This window comes from Balaenoptera physalus (genome assembly GCF_965194825.1).
Source record: "Balaenoptera physalus genome assembly, chromosome: 2".
NCBI lineage: Eukaryota > Metazoa > Chordata > Mammalia > Artiodactyla > Balaenopteridae > Balaenoptera > Balaenoptera physalus.
The window spans coordinates 13,478,593-13,499,458 of record NC_138883.1 but is presented as its reverse complement, the minus strand read 5'-3'; the positions used below and the strand labels follow the sequence as shown (position 1 = coordinate 13,499,458).

The 20,866-nt window shown below is 38.2% G+C and overlaps 1 protein-coding gene across 3 annotated transcripts in view; it reads right to left on the bottom strand.

Annotated features, from left to right (window-relative positions):
• Positions 1-3,372: 3,372 nt before the first annotated feature.
• RPS6KA5 (ribosomal protein S6 kinase A5) overlaps positions 3,373-20,866 on the bottom strand; it is a 183,614-nt gene continuing 166,120 nt past the window's right edge. For all 3 annotated transcript variants that reach the window (XM_082451268.1, XM_082451269.1, XM_082451270.1), the window contains 6 exons: positions 20,750-20,843; positions 16,763-16,933; positions 13,208-13,399; positions 7,608-7,767; positions 6,059-6,222; positions 3,373-4,432 (listed from right to left, as the gene is read on the bottom strand). In XM_082451268.1, coding sequence (XP_082307394.1) covers positions 4,193-4,432; positions 6,059-6,222; positions 7,608-7,767; positions 13,208-13,399; positions 16,763-16,933; positions 20,750-20,843 — 1,021 coding nt within the window. In that variant the 3' untranslated portion in view covers positions 3,373-4,192. The remainder of the gene's footprint in view (positions 4,433-6,058; positions 6,223-7,607; positions 7,768-13,207; positions 13,400-16,762; positions 16,934-20,749; positions 20,844-20,866) is intronic.

Here is a 20,866-nt window from a genome sequence, read left to right as displayed (position 1 = left end):
AGAATCCTGTCTGTTAATTCCAGTCTCCTTCTAAATACAAAGTATCAAGCTTTTCACCATGCGCTCAAAGGAATAATTTGAAGGAGATGGCTGGCGATAAGCAGTACCTATTTTGCACTAATATGAAGAAGCCAAGACAGATGTATTTGGGAGCCACTTTAATGTCTTACTCCTTTTTGGTGTAATAGTAGGTAAATATAAAATACTGGCACCTGCTTAGTTCACAAATTCATGAACTGAAAAGTGGACAACTGCCTTGGGGAAGGGAAGCATCAATTACCTAATTACATAACAGGGAGCTGGGCATACAAAGAAAAGGGCTCAGAAGAAATATCTTGAAATCTCAAAGGTAAGAAATGCTGAAGATGAGGACTGAAATGAGACTAACCAAATGTTTCTAAGATGAAAAATGTTGCCTCCTTGAAAATATACTTTTGCCCCATATAAACACAATTTAAATAATTACCCTTAAGGGAAACATTCTCTCTAAGGAATATCACAATTTGGAGTTACTTAACAAGACAGCAAATAAAACCTTTATGCAGCTGTAGCAGCTATTTTCTTTGGACGGTTTATACTTAAACTATTTATTTGATGCATCTGTTATCTTATGATTACTTTTCCATTCCTTGAGTTTTATAATAACTTGAATTTAAATTCTGAATTTTATTAGAGCCTGCTACATTCATTTTAGTGCCAGATAAAGGTATCAAATAAAGGGGGACTCTTGTGTGGGGTAAATAAATTAATTAAAGGCCAGAAATTGGGGTGTTATAGTGTAAGACATTTGAGGGTCCAAAAGTCATACAACTGAAAGATATTTCATTATATTACAATAATTCATCTATAATTATATTGCTATGGTGTAAGTAGCATATCAGTATTTAACTTATTTACTTAGATCTTAAGAATATCAGAAATGTGATCATACAATCACCCAGATCATGTTATTTATCATTGGGAGAAAACCCAAAGTAATAATGTGGTCTAACACACATATAGGGCCAATAACTTAGAAATTTTCACCATTCTGAGGTAACCTGTTCTTAATAAATATGACAATAACAGGTGCTTGAAATGTGGGCAAGGTGAATAAGTAGACTTTAAATTGTATACTTTTATAAAGTATTTGAGAACATACTCCAAAAACTGAGATACAAAAGGAATTCCCGTATTAAAAAAAATAGTCACAGCTATCCTAGTAGGTTTCTTTCAAATAACTTACCTTATACAAAGCCATTTTAGTTATTTATGTATCAGTAATAGTTATTTATCAGCATATCATAGTTATTTAAGAAATCAGCAGTAATATAAAAAAATAAATAAAAGGCAGTTTTTCAAGGGTAAATGAATCCGTAATTCCAAGATGGACCAGAATATTGAAATTAACTCAGAAGACTTGATTTTCTGTTCCAGTGGTTCAGTGATTTATTGTTTTATAGAGGTTTGGAAGAATTAATGAATTTCAAAACAGCTAATTTAATTCATTCAACCATAGGATCTGGCACAGTAATTAGAAGAAACTGGTCTTTTAAAATGTCTTTCCTCTATTACTCTCCTTTTCTTATTCTTGCCTCTCGATTAGCCATATATAGTTATAAAATATATGAGTCAGGATTTATGATGATATGAAAATTACATACACTATAATCAATAAAGGAAGAAGAGAAGGGATGATTTGGCTCTATCTCCAAAACTGTTACAAAGAGAATTTAGTGTATGTATTTGTTTGTCTTAAACCTACTTCTGTTTTTCTCCTAATACCAAAAAGAGTCCTTTCATTTAACATTTTCATATGAATTATTTTTTAGTTTATTTTCGATGTGACTAAACAAAAGCTTTGTGAATTTTAAAGTGCAATTCACTGACACTGACAGCCTGCATGTACCATAACTGCTGCTAACTCAGCATCTTTCTGGTATTTATAAGTAGAGTGAGGATGAAGATATTCTATAAGTGGGCACTACTCTGAGTGTTTTCTGACCTCTTCTCAAAAGCCCATTCTAGATTATTCAAGGAGGCTCACCAGTTGATAAATTAGCCTTCTCTTTCCTTCCTTTTACTCTGCCTGCCATTTTACCATTTCATTTTCTGTCAAGTCCTCCAGAAGAAGAGGCAATGAAAATAAATGAAAGTGAAACCCACTGATTTCCAATATTCACAATGCATCAATTACACCATCAGTCATTAGGGTATACCAACCATTCTTCTGGATCATTTCCCCTTAGCAACAAAGTCCCTTTGGTTTATACTTTACTAGTATCTTCTACTAGAATGCACAGTTTTAAAAATGTCTTGAAGAGCTAACTAACGCATTTCTAGATATAGTCAACCTTACTATAGATATAAATGGACATTTTCTTGATTATTGTAACCCTGTGCCTGATGGGGTCACATTCTGTGAATTAGCTACAGAGTTTGGTAATAATGCACCTAAGATTTCCCGTCATTACTAAGAACGACCATAAGCTAGCAGTACAAAATTTTCATTGACTCAAGTGAGAATTAGGTAGCCATTTGGGCCACTGAAAAGTATAAAAAGTTATTTCCGATAATCATTGTGGACAAAAATGTGAACAGGATAATACATTTTGAAAATAGTTTAATATTTGCCATTTTTGTTGCCTGTGCTATTAATATATACATTGGTTCAGTAATAAATATACTATTACATAGAGTGCAATATTTTTAGTATTCATAACTGGTTGAAATTAATGCTGCTATTATCTCAAGAAAGGAATAAATAAATATCATGCCCAATTCCAAACTAATGCTCAAGAGGTTATCATTAACAAAAACTACAAAATAAACATGTTGGGCCTTTTTAAGCATGATTCCTGTAAACATCGCAAAAAATCGCTTTTCTCAGTCCTGACATTTCGTGTGATGGCTTTAAAAGAAAATACAACATACAAATCCTATCACTTCTTTTTTTGCATAGGGGATGAATTAATCATATTTTAAAATGCAGCAATCATTCAGTGAAATGTCTTCAGCACACAGCACTTGTTTTCGGTATGAATTCAGAACTTTTGAGCAATAAAAGTGCTCTGCATAAGTTTATAAAATATGCTTTCTGGATTTAAATTTAACAGAAAAATTTCAAAACAAGTCATAGTTATAATTCTAAAGTATTATGTACATAATATCTGACTACAGGAGGAAAAGCCTCACTGCAGCACAGCACAGTGTACAAATAAGCACAGTGTTTAATAGAATTTCCCTTTAGGTGTTCCTCACATCAGTGCCTCTGGGGCTAATGATTACGTTATACAAGGCCCCTTCTACTTGTTGCATCCAAAGTGGAAGGGGGATGTGAGGGCAAATTTAAAGTAGATAATGGGGGGGAAAAAAAGGCAAAAATACAGTACATATGCTTTAAAGAGTGCACTTTATGAAATAGCTTGCTTTATTCATATTCTTTTATAAAGTGCAACATTACTTAAAACAGAGACATGTACCTTAATATTTTGCAATAACCATTAAAACAAATTGCCAGGAAAGAGCAGTGCAAAATTAAAAACATACGTAGCTTAGCATGCATCTCAGATGGGTCCCCGATATAGAGCGTGGGACCTGAAGTTCTTATATCTTTTTTTTTTACTTTTTAGAAAAAGATTAATAATAGCAGGTTATCGTCATAGGTAACCATAAAATAAAAACAATAAGTTAAAATCCTCTCTGAAGAAATAAGTTTATGCCACACATAAAATTCATTACAGACTCTTTTTCAAAACAGACCTTTTTTGCTGATACATCACTGTTCAAAGGGTGCAAGTCTCTTAAAAGCCCACGATGCCCACAAGGCGAAGCAAAAGGTATCATCACAGTACGAGGAACTCTTGCTGGCAGACATCTGAAGAACCTGTGACTTACTTTGTCAGCAGCTCAAATCTCACCAGTCCCTAATTAAATTGACAGACATCTTTGCTCTTTCAGAAACAGTCCTGTTGGCACCATGCTAGGTCACTAAACAGTATGACATGTGGTCTATTCACAGTAACATTCTCTGTCCAGTGCTTTTGGATGAGGATAACCAATCGGGTTTTCCTGAAAAAATTCCCTGCGAGGCAGATTCCAAGGAGACCGACGGGACACGTTTTTCAAAGCACAGAGCCTGGCCGCAGGCGCACGATGAGGGAGCTGAAGGGACAATGCAGCATCCGTTACGCTGCTACCGTTCCTATGCTACTCAGTCTGAGAACTGGAAGAGGGTCTCTGGGTTATTGCTGTCGGCAGGATTGCTGGGCTGCAATGTCTTTGTGGGTGTCCTTTTGCCATGAGAATGGGAGGAAGAAGAGTGAGAGCTTTCACTGGAGCTGCTGCGCGTCTCGGTACTGGTGCTGGTCTTCTTCATTTTCCTTCTCTTCGCCAAAGGGGCCTTATCAACATTCTGAAGGCAAAACCCCTCTCTCTTGTATTTGTTAAAGGCCTAGGGGAGAAAACAAGGGGAACCCCCGTGAAGGTAAAAGGACTGAAGTCTTCCTGGCAGTCATGACTTAACAGAGAACTTGCGTTTGGCAAGCTTGGCAACCACAGCTTCAAGTTGTTCTGGGAACATGGTCCTTAAAACCACTGTATCCAAAACTCCGGGCAGGGTACAGAAGCTCATGGGAAAGGGTTTCTGAGGGCTCTGTTTAAATCCACATGTTAGGGCGTCCAGGAGTCACAATTCTAATAAATCTTTTGAAGAGGGCAGGGCTACCTCTCAGTTAAAAAAACCACTGACGGACTGGAAATTCTTGAAGAATATCAGCAATCTAACTCACCTCTCTCCATTACTTTGACTAGTTCTGTGTCTGAGATTTAAAATTCCAACCACAAAGTCCCAACACAGAGCCCCTGATCTCCACTCCCACGTCAATGCAATTTGGGCACATCTTGGACACAATATATGCAGAGAAGATTAGCTCTATAAACCTCAGCCTGGCTTCCTCCTCACAGCAGCCTGTCTTTACTTTTCTTAGCTTCAAGCTTAGGCATTGCTGCAGTGACAACCTTACATCATATGTCACTGAGAAGGTTTGGATCACCTGCCTCAAATGCTTGCAGTTCATCTCTTCACACCTCACCAGATCCCAGTTCATTAATATTTTAATCCATTTCTGCAGCTGAAGAGGAAATGCTATCCTGTCTCCTTTCTCAAGATAATCCCTTCAGAAGTAATTTTATTTCTCTCTAACTCATTGGCTCCTTATCCTTAATGTATTTGCATCTGCTTGGCACGAATGTGCAGAATCTACAGTTATTGCTATGCAGTCTCAGCCTTTCAAGTATACAGTCTTTACTTAATACCAATTAATTTACTTCTTATCCCTCACAGTCTCTAGAACATATTATGCACAAAATGATTTTTGAATGAATGGACCTTCACATGTGCCTTAGTTCCTAATGTCCATTTACAGTTTTTACAGACAGTCATTTAGCTTATTTGAGAGAAAAAGTGTTCTAATACAGACTTGTGGTTGCCAAGGGGGAAAAGGGGTGGGGGAGGGATGTATGGGGAGTTTGGGATTAACAGATGCAAACTATTATATATAGAATGGATAAACAATAAGGTCCTACTGTATAGCACAGGGAACTAGATTCAATATCCTGTGATAAACCATAATTGAAAAGAATATGAAAACGAATGTGTATATATATGTATAACTGAATAGCTTTGCTGTACAGAAGAAATTAACACAACATTGTCAATCAACTATACTTCAATAAAACAAAAATTTTTTTAAAGTTCTAATAGTATGCATATTGTTTTCCTTACCGAGTCAAAAATTTCAACTATTCAAATATCAGACTACTGCCTTATCTCACAAACTCATTCTAAATGTCAAATAAATATTTTGTGGGTTAGCGGTGACTCTGGTCCCCATGCACTTTCTGTTTATGAATGTGTTTATATCATGAAGGGATTTATAAAAGCATATCTAAAATTAAAAGAACCCATTTTAAAAACTGTATTGCTAAGAGGGTGTCTCTTAGCCATAGATTATAGAGTAAGAACATCTATCTGATCCCTTTCCAAACCGCCTTACAAGTGCAGAGCCCAGAGCCTTACATGGAAGGTTGCTTTCACACAGGTGTGCACAGCAGCTCCTGAAGACCCTAGAATGTCTGGAGTCATCAGAGGATTTGAGGATAGCTGACTGCCATCTTGAAGCCATTCATTGTATCTCAAGCCAGACATTTTAAGCCTTTTATTTGGATCGACTGTGAGAAGTCCTGTGGGAATAAATAAGATATTTTTATTTTAGGATTTGTCATTTCAAACATAGTTTAAAATCAACCTCAGACATAGATCTCAATTATGTTCACAAGACATGATGGTTTCTGTAAGGCGTCAACCTCCTACAAAGGTAATTACGTACATTTTCATGTACATTTAAATCCCCTAGTGAATACCGGATGCTAATAATAAAGCCCACAGTAGCCTATATCTGGAGGCTGTAGGCTAGCTGGCTTTCCAATCAGGAGAAAATAACCACCTAAAACAAGGACTCCCACTGGTGACCAGGCAAACTCCCCCAAAACAAAGAGTACCGAGATTTACTTCATTCATGTACCAACATCTTCTACAAGTTAGGGAGTGTGGAGGTATGCAGATGGACACTCAGAGAAGAGCTGTGGGGAGGCACACAGACAAAACCCAGGTCTCATCACATTACACGACAAGTGCTGTAGCACGAGCCACGCGCACGGCAGGCCCAGGGGAAAGGCTCAGCCTGGGGAGTGCGGGCACCCTGGAAGGCTCCCAGGGGATGAGTCCTGGGGGATGAGCGGTAGTGGGTTTGATGAAGAAGGGTGCCCTTCTTCAGGGATTAGGAATAGCACATGTAAAGGCGAGCAGAATCCGAGCGCTCAGCACATTTGAGGAATTCAAGTGTTTGAGAATGGTGGAGCGAAGGTGACAGGAAGCCGAGGCAGGCAGGGCCAGGCTGTGAAGGGCTTTGAATTGTGAAGGCTGCACTCTGGAGTTTGACCTGAGGCTCACAGGGGTTCTCTGAAGGATTTTTAACAGAAAAGAGGCATGATCGCATTTGGCTATTAGGAAGGTCACTGTGCCGACGGATGACAACCACGTAAAGTGAGAGGAAGTGAGACAAGTTGAAAGCATGTTGTGGATTTTAGGAGAGAGACGATGACAAGAACTAAGGTGACAGCCATGTGAGTGGGGAGGAGAGGTGGCTGGGAGGGATGCTGCGCCCGCAGTACTGGGTGCCTGGCTGCGGAAGGTGAGGGGGGTTGCGGGGATCTAGGGTGATGCTGGGCCCTGTCCTGGTGATCTGGCTTCGTGGCCATGTAAAAAGAGGGGGAAAGGAGGAGGCACATGCTTGGGGGAAAGGAGAGTAAAAAGGAAGAGGTTCATTTTGGAGGCGTGAGACTGAGATGCTGGTGGATCCAAGTGCTAGTTCACGTAGTGAACGTGGATAAGATTACTGAGGGAGAGTGTTCTGAGAAGAAAATAAGGCTGAACAGAGTAGCCTGAAACCTTTCAGAACACACAGGGATTCCCTGAGTAATTCACAAACGAATATATGTCGTGGGTATGATTCCACTTCAGTCACTACACATCATATAAAATACGAAATTTTTCATTAGATTCTTACCTTGGATCAAATCTTTAGCCTCTTGGGATACATTCTTCCAGGCTTCTCCTTCAAAGGAGAAATCTCCCTTTTTAATTTTCTTCATGATTTCTACCGCACTGGTGCACGTCAAACTTTTGTCATGAGATTGGAATGGAACTTGCCCTGACAACATTGTATACTATCAAGAAAAAAAAGGAGCAAAACAGAATGTCTGCCAAAATCACCATCAAAGCCACTCTGGTAATTTCATTACCAACTTAGCGTAATTTCCTAGATATTACACTTAGCATTACTGCGTTTAAAAGATTACATGACGGGGCTTCCCTGGTGGCGCAGTGGTTGAGAATCTGCCTGCCAATGCAGGGGACACGGGTTCGAGCCCTGGTCTGGGAAGATCCCACATGCCGCGGAGCAACTAGGCCCGTGAGCCACAGCTACTGAGCCTGCGCGTCTGGAGCCTGTACTCCACAAGACAGGCTGCGATAGTGAGAGGTCCGCGCACCGCGATGAAGAGTGGCCCCCGCTCGCCGCAACTAGAGAAAGCCCTCGCACAGAAACGAAGACCCAACACAGCCAAAAATAAATAATAAATAAATAATAATAAAATAAAATTAAAAAAAAGATTACATGACTTCAATCACTGAAACAACCAACACATTTCAGACTTGTATATAAAGAGGAATGGCTTAGTATGATATCAAGATTTAAAACCATTTTGATAACTGTATTCAGACAAGAAGAATAAAAAAGGGATACTCTAACCATCTCAAAAGATGGTATTAATGTTGACAGGGGGATGTGTACATGCCAAAGGAATTGCAGGCCCTAGCTAAAATGGCCCAGCAGGGATCAGGGGACACAAATGCGAATGGATCTTGAAGATGCTGAGCTGGAGTGGGTGTGTGGAACATAAGACCTGACTGACGGAGAAGAAATTATTGCCATGGAAACACTTGTCTGAGACTCAGGATTCAACATCCTGGCAGGGACACCTGGAGCCAGTACGAGTAGTCAGCTGAAATGGCTCCTTGAAGCTCGAACAAAACTGTGTACTGGGATCAACAGATGCACTGATTCGTAAAGCTGCAGCAGCAGTCGCTGTACTATGGACACGGCACACTCAGAATCAACCCGAGGAGGTCCAGAAGGCACAGCAAATTACATGCATAGGTGCACATCACCTCTCTCTGTTGCACCAATGCTTCTTCCTTAACTCACACCTATGGCCTCACTGAGGGGGGCTCCTGATGATCAACTGATGAAGGAAGAAAGGAAATTGGGCCTACTTGTCAGGTGGGTTGGCATTCTTTCACTTGGGTGCAGCTGGCCTGTTAGAACATGAAAAGCTCAGTGAAGACACCAGCTCAGGACAATACCCTGTGGGGTTGGGGTGCTGTCCTTTAGGACCGTGCTGAACCAATGGCTGATCCATTGTTGCTGGGTCCCCCATATGTAGATTCTGTGGGTGCACGACCCACTTATAGAATTCACGTTTCCTGTTCCTGCAGCCTTAGGGTCTGCTCAGTTAGAGGTCTTGGTTCCATGAACTCAAGTGATCAGCTCTACTTGGTAACAGTAGGTGGCAACTCAGTGGGGCACCCTCTGCTCTCCCTCTTTCCCTGCCTCCCTGGGATTATGGTCCTTAGGTACATGATAAAACATAAGCTTTAACTTCAGGTTCTGCTTTCTGGGGAACCCAGACTAAAATATCTTTCTATTGTTGACGAAGATTTTGACCTGTTTCCAGTTTGGGGCATTTTGAAACATGCTGCTATATATCTTCTTCTACGTGTCTTTTGGTACATAAAAATACACATTTCTGTTGGCTATATCCCTGAGATTGGAACTGCTGGGTCATTTGGTCTGTGTACGTTTGGTAGATACTGCCAAGTAGTTTTCCGAAATCTGCTCGGCTTCTTATCTTACCCCACTTCCTAACAGATACATTTGTGGCTAAGTACAAGAAAATATCCTTCATATTACAGTTTTTTTGCTCTCATGTGTAATAATTCAACAGGCTGTTGCGTGGAAAAATTAATTCTCCGTCTTTGGAAATCTTTAAAGGAGACTGGTGACGGGGACTTTGTAGAAAAGATCCCTTTTCTGGAAGAGTTAGAATTAAACAAACCTTAGGGCTCCTCTCAACTCCAAGATCTTACAATTTAGTTGATTATCCAGGAATCAACTTCTGTTAAGAATAATTCTGTGTCTGCAAACTGTTTGCAAATGGTGTGATAAGAAAGTATCTATATACATAAAGACATACATCTCTCTCTATATACGTGTATATATATGTATGTATACACACACAAGAGGGAATTAGGGAGAAAGGAAAAGTAAATGTGGCAACATGTTTAAATGTTCACAGTGTTATTCTCCCAAATTTTCTCTAGGTCTGAAGTTTTCACAATAAAATTTTGGGAAGAAAGTGAAAAAATAAGAAATCCTGAATAAAACACTTGAAAGAAATATGTTTTAAATGTTATTATATTCCATCTTGTGGATTTTCTAAATACTGTCTTTTAAGCTCTGAATCACTGTGTGCCTTAAAATTCATATGCCGAAGAGCCAACCCCCAATGTGAGTGTATTTGCAGGTAGGACCTTTATGGAGGTAAAGGTAATGAGGTCATGAGGGTGGGGTCCTCATCCAATAGGATTAGTGTCCTTACAAAAAGAGACACCAGGGAGCTGGCTCTCTCTCTCTCTCTCTCTAAGTGCATGCACTGAAGAAAGGCCATGTGAGGACGCAGTGAACAGATGGCTGTTTGCAACCAAAGGGGAAAGCCCTCACCAGATACCAACCTTCTGGCACCTTGATATTGGACCTCCCAGCCTCCAGACTGTGAAATAAATTTATGTTGTTTAAGTCACCCAGTCTGCAGTATTTCATTATGGTGGCCCCAAGCAGACTTAAGACACTGTGTAAACTCTATTTTAATTAAAGTCCTGTGAATTTCCAGTGAACTGCACATGCATGAGGTAGACTGAGTTGTAATCAAAGCTGCATGATATGACGTGATTCATCTTCGTGAAGTATTTGTTTTACCCAATGGGGGTAACATAAATTATTTTCATATTAAAGTATCCATATTCATGTGTATTAGATGCAACATGTAAAAGGGCCATAGATTTCTAAGGCAAACCAGATGACCCCCCCAAAAAAATTTTGTGCTTACTATGGGATAGCTCAGGCTTTGTATCTAGATCCTCTGGAGATATGCACTCATTTATATGGAAAAGTTTGCAAAGCATTCCTATTTTTTTTTTTTTGGACAGTTTAATGCAGGTGCTAACTACGCTTTTCATCTGTATTTCGTGTCTCTAAAAGCAAGGATTTTTAAAAACCACAACCACAACCTATTATCACACCTAAAACAATTAGCAGTAATTCCTTTGTATCATCCAATATCCAGTCAATATTCAAATTTCTCCAATTGTGTTATATACATTATATAAATATAACTGTATGACTTAGATTTAGAGTTTGAATTTAATAAATAGATTTGAAATTAGAATTTGTTTGAATCAGAATTCAAGTAAGATGCAAACATTGTTTCTTAAGTGTCTTTTAATCTATAGGTTCCCAGGCTATTTTTTTCTCATAATTTATTTGCTGGAGAAACTCGGTTGTTTGTCCTGTAGAACTTCCCGCAGTCTGGACGTTGTGATTGTACTCTTGTGGTATCATTTAATCTGTTCTTTGTCCCCTGTTCCCGTTTAAAACTTGACAATTAGATCTAGAGAGAAGCCTGGCTTCTCTCCATGCCATTATACAAAGTTATTTCCATAGACAGGGCATTTGGAGGCTCTAAAATACCTGTCTGCATGTCTAAGACTGTCTTTTAAAACCTTAAAAAGCATGGTAATTATATTTGGCCTGTATTTAAGTAAGGGCTCTTTTACAAGGGGTAAACATATTATTGCTAAAAAAGAAAGGCTCTTTTTTATTTAGATGAATTTTTTAGGAGAGTGCTACTGTAATCAGTTTAAGTCAAACAAAACTCTCAAATCTACAGAAATTCGTTTTTTATTTTAATTTAAAAATCATATTCATAAATATGTAATTTCATTTGAAAATTATAAATAATGACTTAAAACTGCTGAAATAAAAACCATATAAAGCTTAAAAATAAAAGAACCATCCTGCAAGGACAACTGGCTGCCATTGGGGGAAAACAAACTGACACCAAAATAAATCCCAGATGGAGTGCATAAGTATAAAAATAAAACATAATTCTAAAGGGAAATTTAAGAGAATATTTTTATAATCTTGGGTTGGGGTGGAGTGACAATCTGACATCAAAGCCAGATACCATAAAGGAAAAGACTAACATATATTACAACATAAAAATAAAAAAACTTCTCTATTTAAGCCTCTCAAAAAACAAAATTAAAACCCCATATTACTACAAACAAAGTTTTCAAAGACATGAAAAACCAGAAAAAACATTTCCAATATTAATGGCAGACAAAGGATTAAAATCCTTAATAGACCTTTAAGTTTCCATAAGAAAAATTTCCCCATAGGAAAGTGGGCAAAGCTCATAAACAGCAATTCATAATAGAGAAAATAAAAATGTTCAAATACATGAGAAGATGCTCAAACTGAATACTCATCAAGGAAATGCATGCAAATTATAACAACAGTAGGAAATAATTTAAAATTGAAATTGATAGTATCCTATGTATTCACATACAGTTGATGAGAACATGATCTGATAAACCTTCTAGAAGGAAATATATGTCAAAATAAAGATCTATATATCCTTCTCCTAGGAATCTATTCTAAGGAAATAATGAGACATCAAACTACATATATAACATAATCTCATTTGTTAAAAAAACCTGAATATATATATAAATATATAGAGAAATCTGTAGAAAGATATAAAGCATACATAATAGGGGGTAGGGATGGGAGGAGAGTAAGAGCTTACACAATATTATCTCTGTATGATGAGATTACGAGTGATCTCACTTTGTTCCTTATATCTTTCTCTGTTGTCTGAAAACTTCTCCCTATGATTATGCATTACAGATTATATGCAGAAAAAGTAAAGCAATTTTGAGAAAAAAACATGCCGAGATTTTTCTAGCTTAATGTTCTGTTTCTGATCCCGGCATCCAAGGAGATTTTGTGAAAAGCATGCTCACCACGATTACTATAAGTTACTATAAATATTTTTAATTTTTTCTATTAATTTGTTAATTTATCCTAAGTGATATTCCTTAATTACCTTTTAGCCTGAAAACCTCAGAGAATATATTTTAAAATATTAGTCTATTAATGAGTCACTTAGCTATTTTCACATTATATCTAACATGCATATCTTATGAAAATATACTACTGCTTCTTTAAAAATAAATATATACATAACTGTAGTTCACATTAAACACAGTTGCCTTAAATATTCCAAAATAAACCAAAATAAAAATTCCTACATTTTCTCCAATGTAAATTTTAAGAAAGGGAAATAGTCTTCAGTCAGGCCTTTTACTGAAAAGAAAAACCAATTTGCCAATTTTCTCACAAATTTAAGAAAAACAACAAAGACAGAGATATACAGAGGACATCAGAGAACTGACTGTGTTTAACGGCCTGACATATGAACTCACCAAAATGACACCCAAGCTCCAGAGGTCACAGGACTCATCGTAGCCATTGTGATTCAAGAGCTCTGGGGCGGCGTAGTGAAGAGTGAAGCACGGCGTCTTCAGAGGCTGATTATCGGGTGGCTTTAAGCGTGCAAACCCGAAATCAATTACTTTAATTTCCAAATTGTCATTTTCATCAGTGAACAATAAATTCTGCAAGATACAAACACTTCATTAGTTTCTCGTTAAAATGTCATGGGACTTGGTGATGCATTTATGCAATATTACCTTTCTATCTATTTACATTGGATTCAGATACAGAAAGGTCTGACGGGGTGGGTCTGGGACCTGGATGTCAGCGTACTGTTGCTCTCTGCTTTATACTTTTCTGTATCACATCAATTTGTACAAGGTCATGTGGAACATTTTCAATGGGACCATGCCTCTTCTTTTCTATGCTTTCCCTTCTGCTTGTGTCTGTCTTTGACCTCCTCCACCAACCTCCCTTCCAACCTGGCTCTCAGGCATCTAATCCTCATTTAGAGATGCCACCAAACAGAAGATGGAAATTATTATATTTTCTTCTAGCATTTACTTTTCTTTCCTGGCACTTATCAGCTCTGCAATATTAGTTCAATGTCTTCACCCACATTAGACCATAATCCCATGAGGCCAGCAACTCTGCGTCTACCTTATTCATGACTCTCTCATGTAGTAGATGCTTTGGTAAATATTCGTCCATTGAATGAAGTCATAAATAAAATAGTTATACATAATATCTAGTAAAGCCTATTAAAGAATACATGGTGGAGACATACGTTTCAGAAATATTTTTTTCCAAAACAGTTAATACTTGAACATTTTTGATGCTTATGGATATTACCCTCTATTATTCAGAAAACATTGTTATTTTGAATCATTTGCCAAGCCGTGTCAATCACTAAGGTTTTACTGATTACTTTTGTATTTATCACTTGTTTAAAAAAATCTAACTGTACTGATGGGCAAATCACCATTTTTATTAGTACATCAAGCTAGTACCCACAGTAATTGAATCTGATTATATTGTCTTTAGACATCCTAACAAAATCTGTTATGCCTTTTTGATCATTAAATTATTCCCCAGTTCTGGAACACCATTTGCTTTTTAATATTATTTGAAGTGAAATAATATAAATCATAGAATGCTTCACTGATACAAAGAAGAAAAATCTTCTAGGCCCCCATTCAAAAGTTAAAAATGAATGAAGTGGTAGGAAAGAAGCAAAAAAATTAACTGAAAGTTTTCTTAAATTTCCTATTATACAAAATGCCTAATCCTGAATTTGTGATGGAATTAAAATGTGAATATAATTCAATGTAAGCCTTCACCACAACTGAAGTCATAGCTGGGGTTCATGGACCGGGTACTTGGGAGAAGTCTCAGCAAATGACCCCTGAACTCTTCCACAGCACAAGGCACTGTGCTACATACAGAGCAGTGGATGAAGCACACCTGGCCTATCCTCCCAGAGCCTACAAGACTTTGGAAATGACTTCAGTGTCTTCTATACTAAGACCGGCTAAGGACTTCCTTGTTCTTAGATCTTGAAATGGAGGAGACGTGGCACACCCCTCTTCACTCCTCTCCCAATTCTCAAAGTGTAGTTGGGTGTGCATGGTCAGAAGTGGCAGGAATTAGTCATTCAAACCACATTTATCCTTGTCTCAAGTTCTGCCAGAAACTAATTTGATAAAATTTCTCATCTTTCAAGAATATGGGGACCAGTTTGAAAAATACAAAGCAGCTTACTAAGAATGTCAGCCAGCTTCTAAATTTGTTTGATTCTCACCTAGAAATTATCTTGCCTTTGCAGAATATGAATACCACATAAATATCTACCAAAAGATATATAGTCAGATCTTAAAATGCTACATCAATGCGAAAGGGATTAAACTTTTAGCTTGAAAATAATATACTCTGCCACTTAAAAGTCAAAGTGAAAGCTATTTTATTATGAAAATGTTAGTACAAAGGCACATTTTCATGTCTCCAAAATATATGTTGATTTAGGACTATAATGGTAGTAGAATGTCCTTAATAATCAGACAATTCTTCTTTTCAAGTGACTATTTGAAAGAAAAGCTTTATGACAGATAAGAATTAAGCTATGTGAGTATCTTTTTACTCAGTAAAATAGGAAGGCAAATTTCAATTCCGCTGGAGAGGACAGTTGCATCATTTGAGACTCATGAGGTGACAGATGGCCAGTTATCAAAGAATAAAACATGTGAAAATGAATTCTAGACAGTCATGGAACAGATCTTTTCAATTAAAAAAATTACATGCTTGTTCCTTGTCTATCAAAAAAAACATTTAAGTGGTATGCTTTCACATTTAAAAATAGACAGCTAATCTCCAATGTACAGAGCACCATATTTTTAGTGGGCGTTGTGTGGGAGAGTGAGAATTGTGATGAAGGAAGCAGAGGGGTAGCTATCATAGTTGCAAGTTCATAAAACACAATTCACTTTTGATTAATTATGAGTAATATGAATAACAGTAATAGAAAGTACATAGAGGCTTAAATACTTTGGGACTCAGTCAATTATATCCGAAGGCACAGAATTCCATTTTAAAAACATCCTCTTCCTACCAATAATCCAAGGTACTTAAAGGCAAAAATGGTGCTTTTTGAGAAATATTCTTTTGTAATCTAATACAAAAATAAACACCAAATTATTATTTTAAATATACTTAAAAATGCATTATAATCATATGGTAGTTAAAATTGAAATTCTATTTTAGATAGTAAATATATATAATTTTGTATAGGGTAGAGGATGATTCATTGTTATTCTTTTATAAATTATTGGGTTTTGTTTTTCAATTTTCATTATTCTTTTGATGATTTTCTAAAAGGGAGGAATTTTCATATTTTTGATACTAAAAAGGGATCATTCTAGAGTTAGAACCTTCTTTCTTAACCTTTTGAAAGAAGAAATATATAAAAAGCTGCTACTTCTACATTGCTACACAGTTCTATAAATATTATAGTACATGAGCAAAGAAAAGCACATGTAAGGATGGCATAACTCATTAAACAAAGACAATGCTTTATATTTAAAAATTTAGAACAGAACAACATACGTTGCTATTCATGAGCTAATCAATTTGATTACAAAAGTGAAAGATAAGCTTTCAAAATACACGGTTAAAACCCCTCTAAAATGGTATACATATAGGAGGGGCATTATTTTCTGCGACAAAAATTTCCATTGCTATTTTTAGTCCACAATTGTTGCATAAAGTATTTCTTCCATAAAAGGCTCTCACACTTACAAATATAACCTCAAGATGATCAGCTGGCAAAAAAAAAAAAAAAAAAGAAAGAACGAAAAGACAAATTTATTTTAGACTGAAATAGAAAAGAAAAAAAAATGCAAGAAACGTGATATTTGCAAGTATCTATTTAGCAGACAGCCCTGAAAATAAAAAACCAAAACAACCCCCCCCCAAAAAAGCCCACACGTATCTGGGGGATATTTAATAATGATGCTATATTGCATTATATGAGAAAGCATGTAATTTTATACCTCAGGTTTCAAATCTCTATGTACCACTCCAACATCATGCATATGGCTTACAGCTGAAACAAGCTTCCGCATGATGTAGCTGGCTTCTGTCTCACTGAAGTGTTTCTTTCTCTTAATGCGTTCAAATAGCTCTCCCCCGTTCAGAAGTTCCATCACTAGAAATGTGTGAAGCTAGAAAAGAAAGAATAATAATGTGGAGGGCCTTAATGAAGAGGAGGAGAAGCTTATCAACGTATAAAACATTTCCTGACTATGAACTATAACCGATAAATTTAAATAGTCCCTTGTTAAAATAGTCAACGGTGATCCTTGTATTTTAGAGGAAAGAGTTGAAGGATAATGTGGCTTTTTTAGAGTTCTATTTCAGTAATGGAAAATTTCAAGTACTGCAGTGAAATCTTTGTATATCCTTTCCTTGACTAATTCTTCATTTGAATTCCATTCCAACCCTCTCTATCAAGTGTACATATCTTTCTTCTTAAAGTGTAACCTAGTACAGATAATAATGTGAAATTGGCTGCTTTAAATAATATAGATTACTGATAGAATATGGGCAACTACCCCCAGGAGGCCTGACACACACATTTAATGGCAAATTTACCTTTTAAAAAAGGCACGGTTGGATGATGTCACTTTAAATCTTCTGTTAGGGCTCAACAGATTAGTTTCAGTGTTCCTGTTAATTCCCATGCCAAATACCCATAACTCACTTCGGGCTTTTTTTTTTTAAATAATTGCTTTTGATCCCAAGGCATTATCTTAATTAAATAGTATTAAAAGTCATGTATTTACTATGTTTTGCATACATTCCCATAAAGAAAATAATGTAGGAGCTACTGGAAAGCAAGGGAATTACATCAGCTCTCCAATGAACACAAATGGTTTAAAAAAGATACAAATCAATATTCAGATTCAAGTGCTATGCCTTATAGCACCAATGTTACTCAACAAACAAAACAAAGTATGCTTTCCTTTGAATTAGCAAAGTCCAGGAAAATTGCTTCATTAAAAAGATGATTATAAATACATTATCCTGCACATAATGGGCAAATTCTAGAAGGTGAATAACCCTTTTATTAAGAGAATTGCTCCCAGGCTATTAGAGACCATGCTAATTTGAGTTTCTACATCAGACAAATTAAGATCAGATCTAAAGGTCTGCTACAAGTATATGCCAGCAAGCTTTAAAAAAATGAGGGGCAAGACCTATAGTGGTTTAAGAGATAGGTTTTAGAGTCAAACCTGCATCTGAATGCCAGTTCTGCTACTTACTTATGACCTTGGGGATGTTACTTTACCTCTATGAAATTTAGCACCCTTACCAATAAAATGTAGGTAACAGTGAAAAAATGTATATAGAGTAGCTTGAATAACGGCCTTCCGAAGATGTCCATATCCTAATCCCCAGAACCTATGGATGTTACCTTATACGGTAAAGGGGTTTTTCAGAAGTGATTAAGGATCTTGAGATGGGAAGGGTATCTTAATTATCCACCAGAGTCAACAGTATGAGATGGGACTATGGAAACAAAAGACTGGAATGAAACATGGAAGGGTCACAAGTCAAGAATGTGGGCAGTCTCCAGAGCTAAAAAAGACAAGTAAATAAAATGTCCCTTAGAACCTCCAGAAGGAACCAGTCCTGCTGACACCTTGACTTTACAGCAGTGTGGCTGATTTTGAATATCTGACCTCCAGACTGTAAGATAATACCTCTATTGTTTTAGGTTTATGGTAATTTGTAACAGCAGCAATAGGAAACTAATAGAGTAGTAAAGCACAAATCATGCTACACAAACTACACTGCTGTACAGTCAAAGGCTGGAGACACACCCTCAATCAATTTCACCCATCAGTTGAAAAGAGGACTATGGTGGATTCGGGCATGATCTAGGCAACTGTGTCACCATCATGGAAAAAACAACCCAAACTATCAACAACTGTATATTAGAATGATAATATATTTATACTGGTATACATAGGATTACATCATGAGATGGTTTCTATTCTAGTAACTCTTGAATATAAAAATAGCAAATAATAAAGTTAATTTGTCACATAAATAAAATATTAGGGATGTAGTTCCTGAGATCTGACAGTGGCCTGACGGTCAGAGATGGAAAGTCTTTCGGGGGAAGTAGCTAGGGGCACAGCTGCAAAACCGAGGGGTGTGTCGAAGGTCATCCACCAAGCCCTTGATGCACGTGTGGCTCGCCTTCAACAGGAGACTGCCTAGGCTCCTCGTAAGCACCCCCAGTGGGCAGGGGACTCTACCTGCGCTGTAGTTGAGTGGCCCGGTGAGGTGGAGGCCGCAGAGGAGCAGGGAGAACAGTTCCCCCGAGCCCTTGCTTCAAAGAGCTTCCTTTCCTGACTATAAGCACCAAGGATGCAAGCAGATGATGTCCTTTTTGGGTGCTCACTCACCTGATGTGAAAACCAGGCTTTGCGTCTGCCTCCTCTAAGGCACTAGAACAAAGTAATTAAGTGCTTGTTCTGAGGTTGGACTGCACGGGTTCAGATGCCAGCAGTACCACTTACAAACTGGGAGACCCGGTTACTTAATTTCTGGGAGCTTGATGATACATGTAGAATGAGCGCTACGGTACCTGTACCACGTAACGTGTGTGAAAATAAATAGCAGCAGTTATTCTAGTTATGAAGCTCCTGCTGCTGCCGCCTGGTTTCACCACCATGTGTCATTCTTGGCCACGGCACTCTGGGAAAGTTCAATGTGGTAGAGAACTGGGCCACAGCTCTCCTAGGACGTGGATGTCACGGTACCACACTGGAGAGAGCCCAGAACCGGAAACCAAGTTTTCCTACTAGATTTTCACTGACCTGCTGTGTGACCTTGGTTGGACGAGTCTCATGATGCCCTCCCCCCTTTTTTTTTCCTGTGGGAAAACACTCATGACCCCTCTGAACCTCAGTTTCTTCTTTGGTAAAGTTAGGGCCAACCACATCCAGGACTGGTTTTAGCTCTTGTGCGTAGCATGCTGTCTTGCGTAAGACTGTGCCATCCCGCCCAGTCCCAGGAGGAAAGATGACTGTAATGGAGAGATTTCTGCAGGGAAGGAGACATGGACTTGACAAAACAGTGTTCCTCCTGTCTCCAAAGTTATATAACCCTGTGTGAGGGTACTGCTGGAAAGTGGGACCTGGGGTAGAAGGCGGGTAGCGTGACCTGGCCTGTGGCCTGAGCAGAATCTGTCACCTGGAATAAGAAGATGCAAAGAGGGCTTCCCTGGTGGCGCAGTGGTTGAGAATCTGCCTGCCAATGCAGGGGACACGGGTTCGAGCCCTGGTCTGGGAAGATCCCACACGCCGCGGAGCAACTGGGTCCGTGAGCCACAGTTACTGAGCCTGCGCGTCTGGAGCCTGTGCTCCGCAACAAGAGAGGCCACGACAGTGAGAGGCCCGCACGCCGCAATGAAGAGTGGCCCCCGCTTGCCGCAACTGGAGAAAGCCCTTGCACAGAAACGAAGACCCAACACAGCCAAAAATAAAGAAAGAAATAAATAAAAATTTAAAAATGACTAATACTCTTAAAAAAAAAAAGATGGAAAGAGAGTATCTTTGCCCTCTGCTTCCGATTTGCTCTTTAGTTTGCACTAATGAGGCTTTAGGCTAAGTTCTACTCTTGAAGTCAAAGGATTAAGTTGAAGGCCGAAAATGACTGAGTACTGAGAGGTACGCGGAGATGAAGCTTTGCGTGGTGGTAGCTGAACTGCAAATAAGCACAATGAGCTGGGCTTTAGCCCCCCGTCCTCCTTCCAGGTCCTACATGACCACTACTGAGTGAGAGAAGCAGAAGTGAGAGGAAGCATTGATTTGGGGGTGGGTGACAGTGTGTGTGGAGTGGCTTCTCACCCTCTCACGTGGCTCGGTCATGTCCCATATCCCTGACTTTGACCCAGCACCAACACAACTGATGAAAAGTAGAACCTTGTATATGAATTAGTATCCACAGAAAAAAAAGTGGACTACCTGATCATGAAAAACTTCATGTAATTTCACGATATTGGGGTGTCCTTCACAGAGTTTCAGAGCTGTTATTTCTTTCTGAGTATTGGCTTCCAACCTGCAAGATGCAACAGTTAGTCT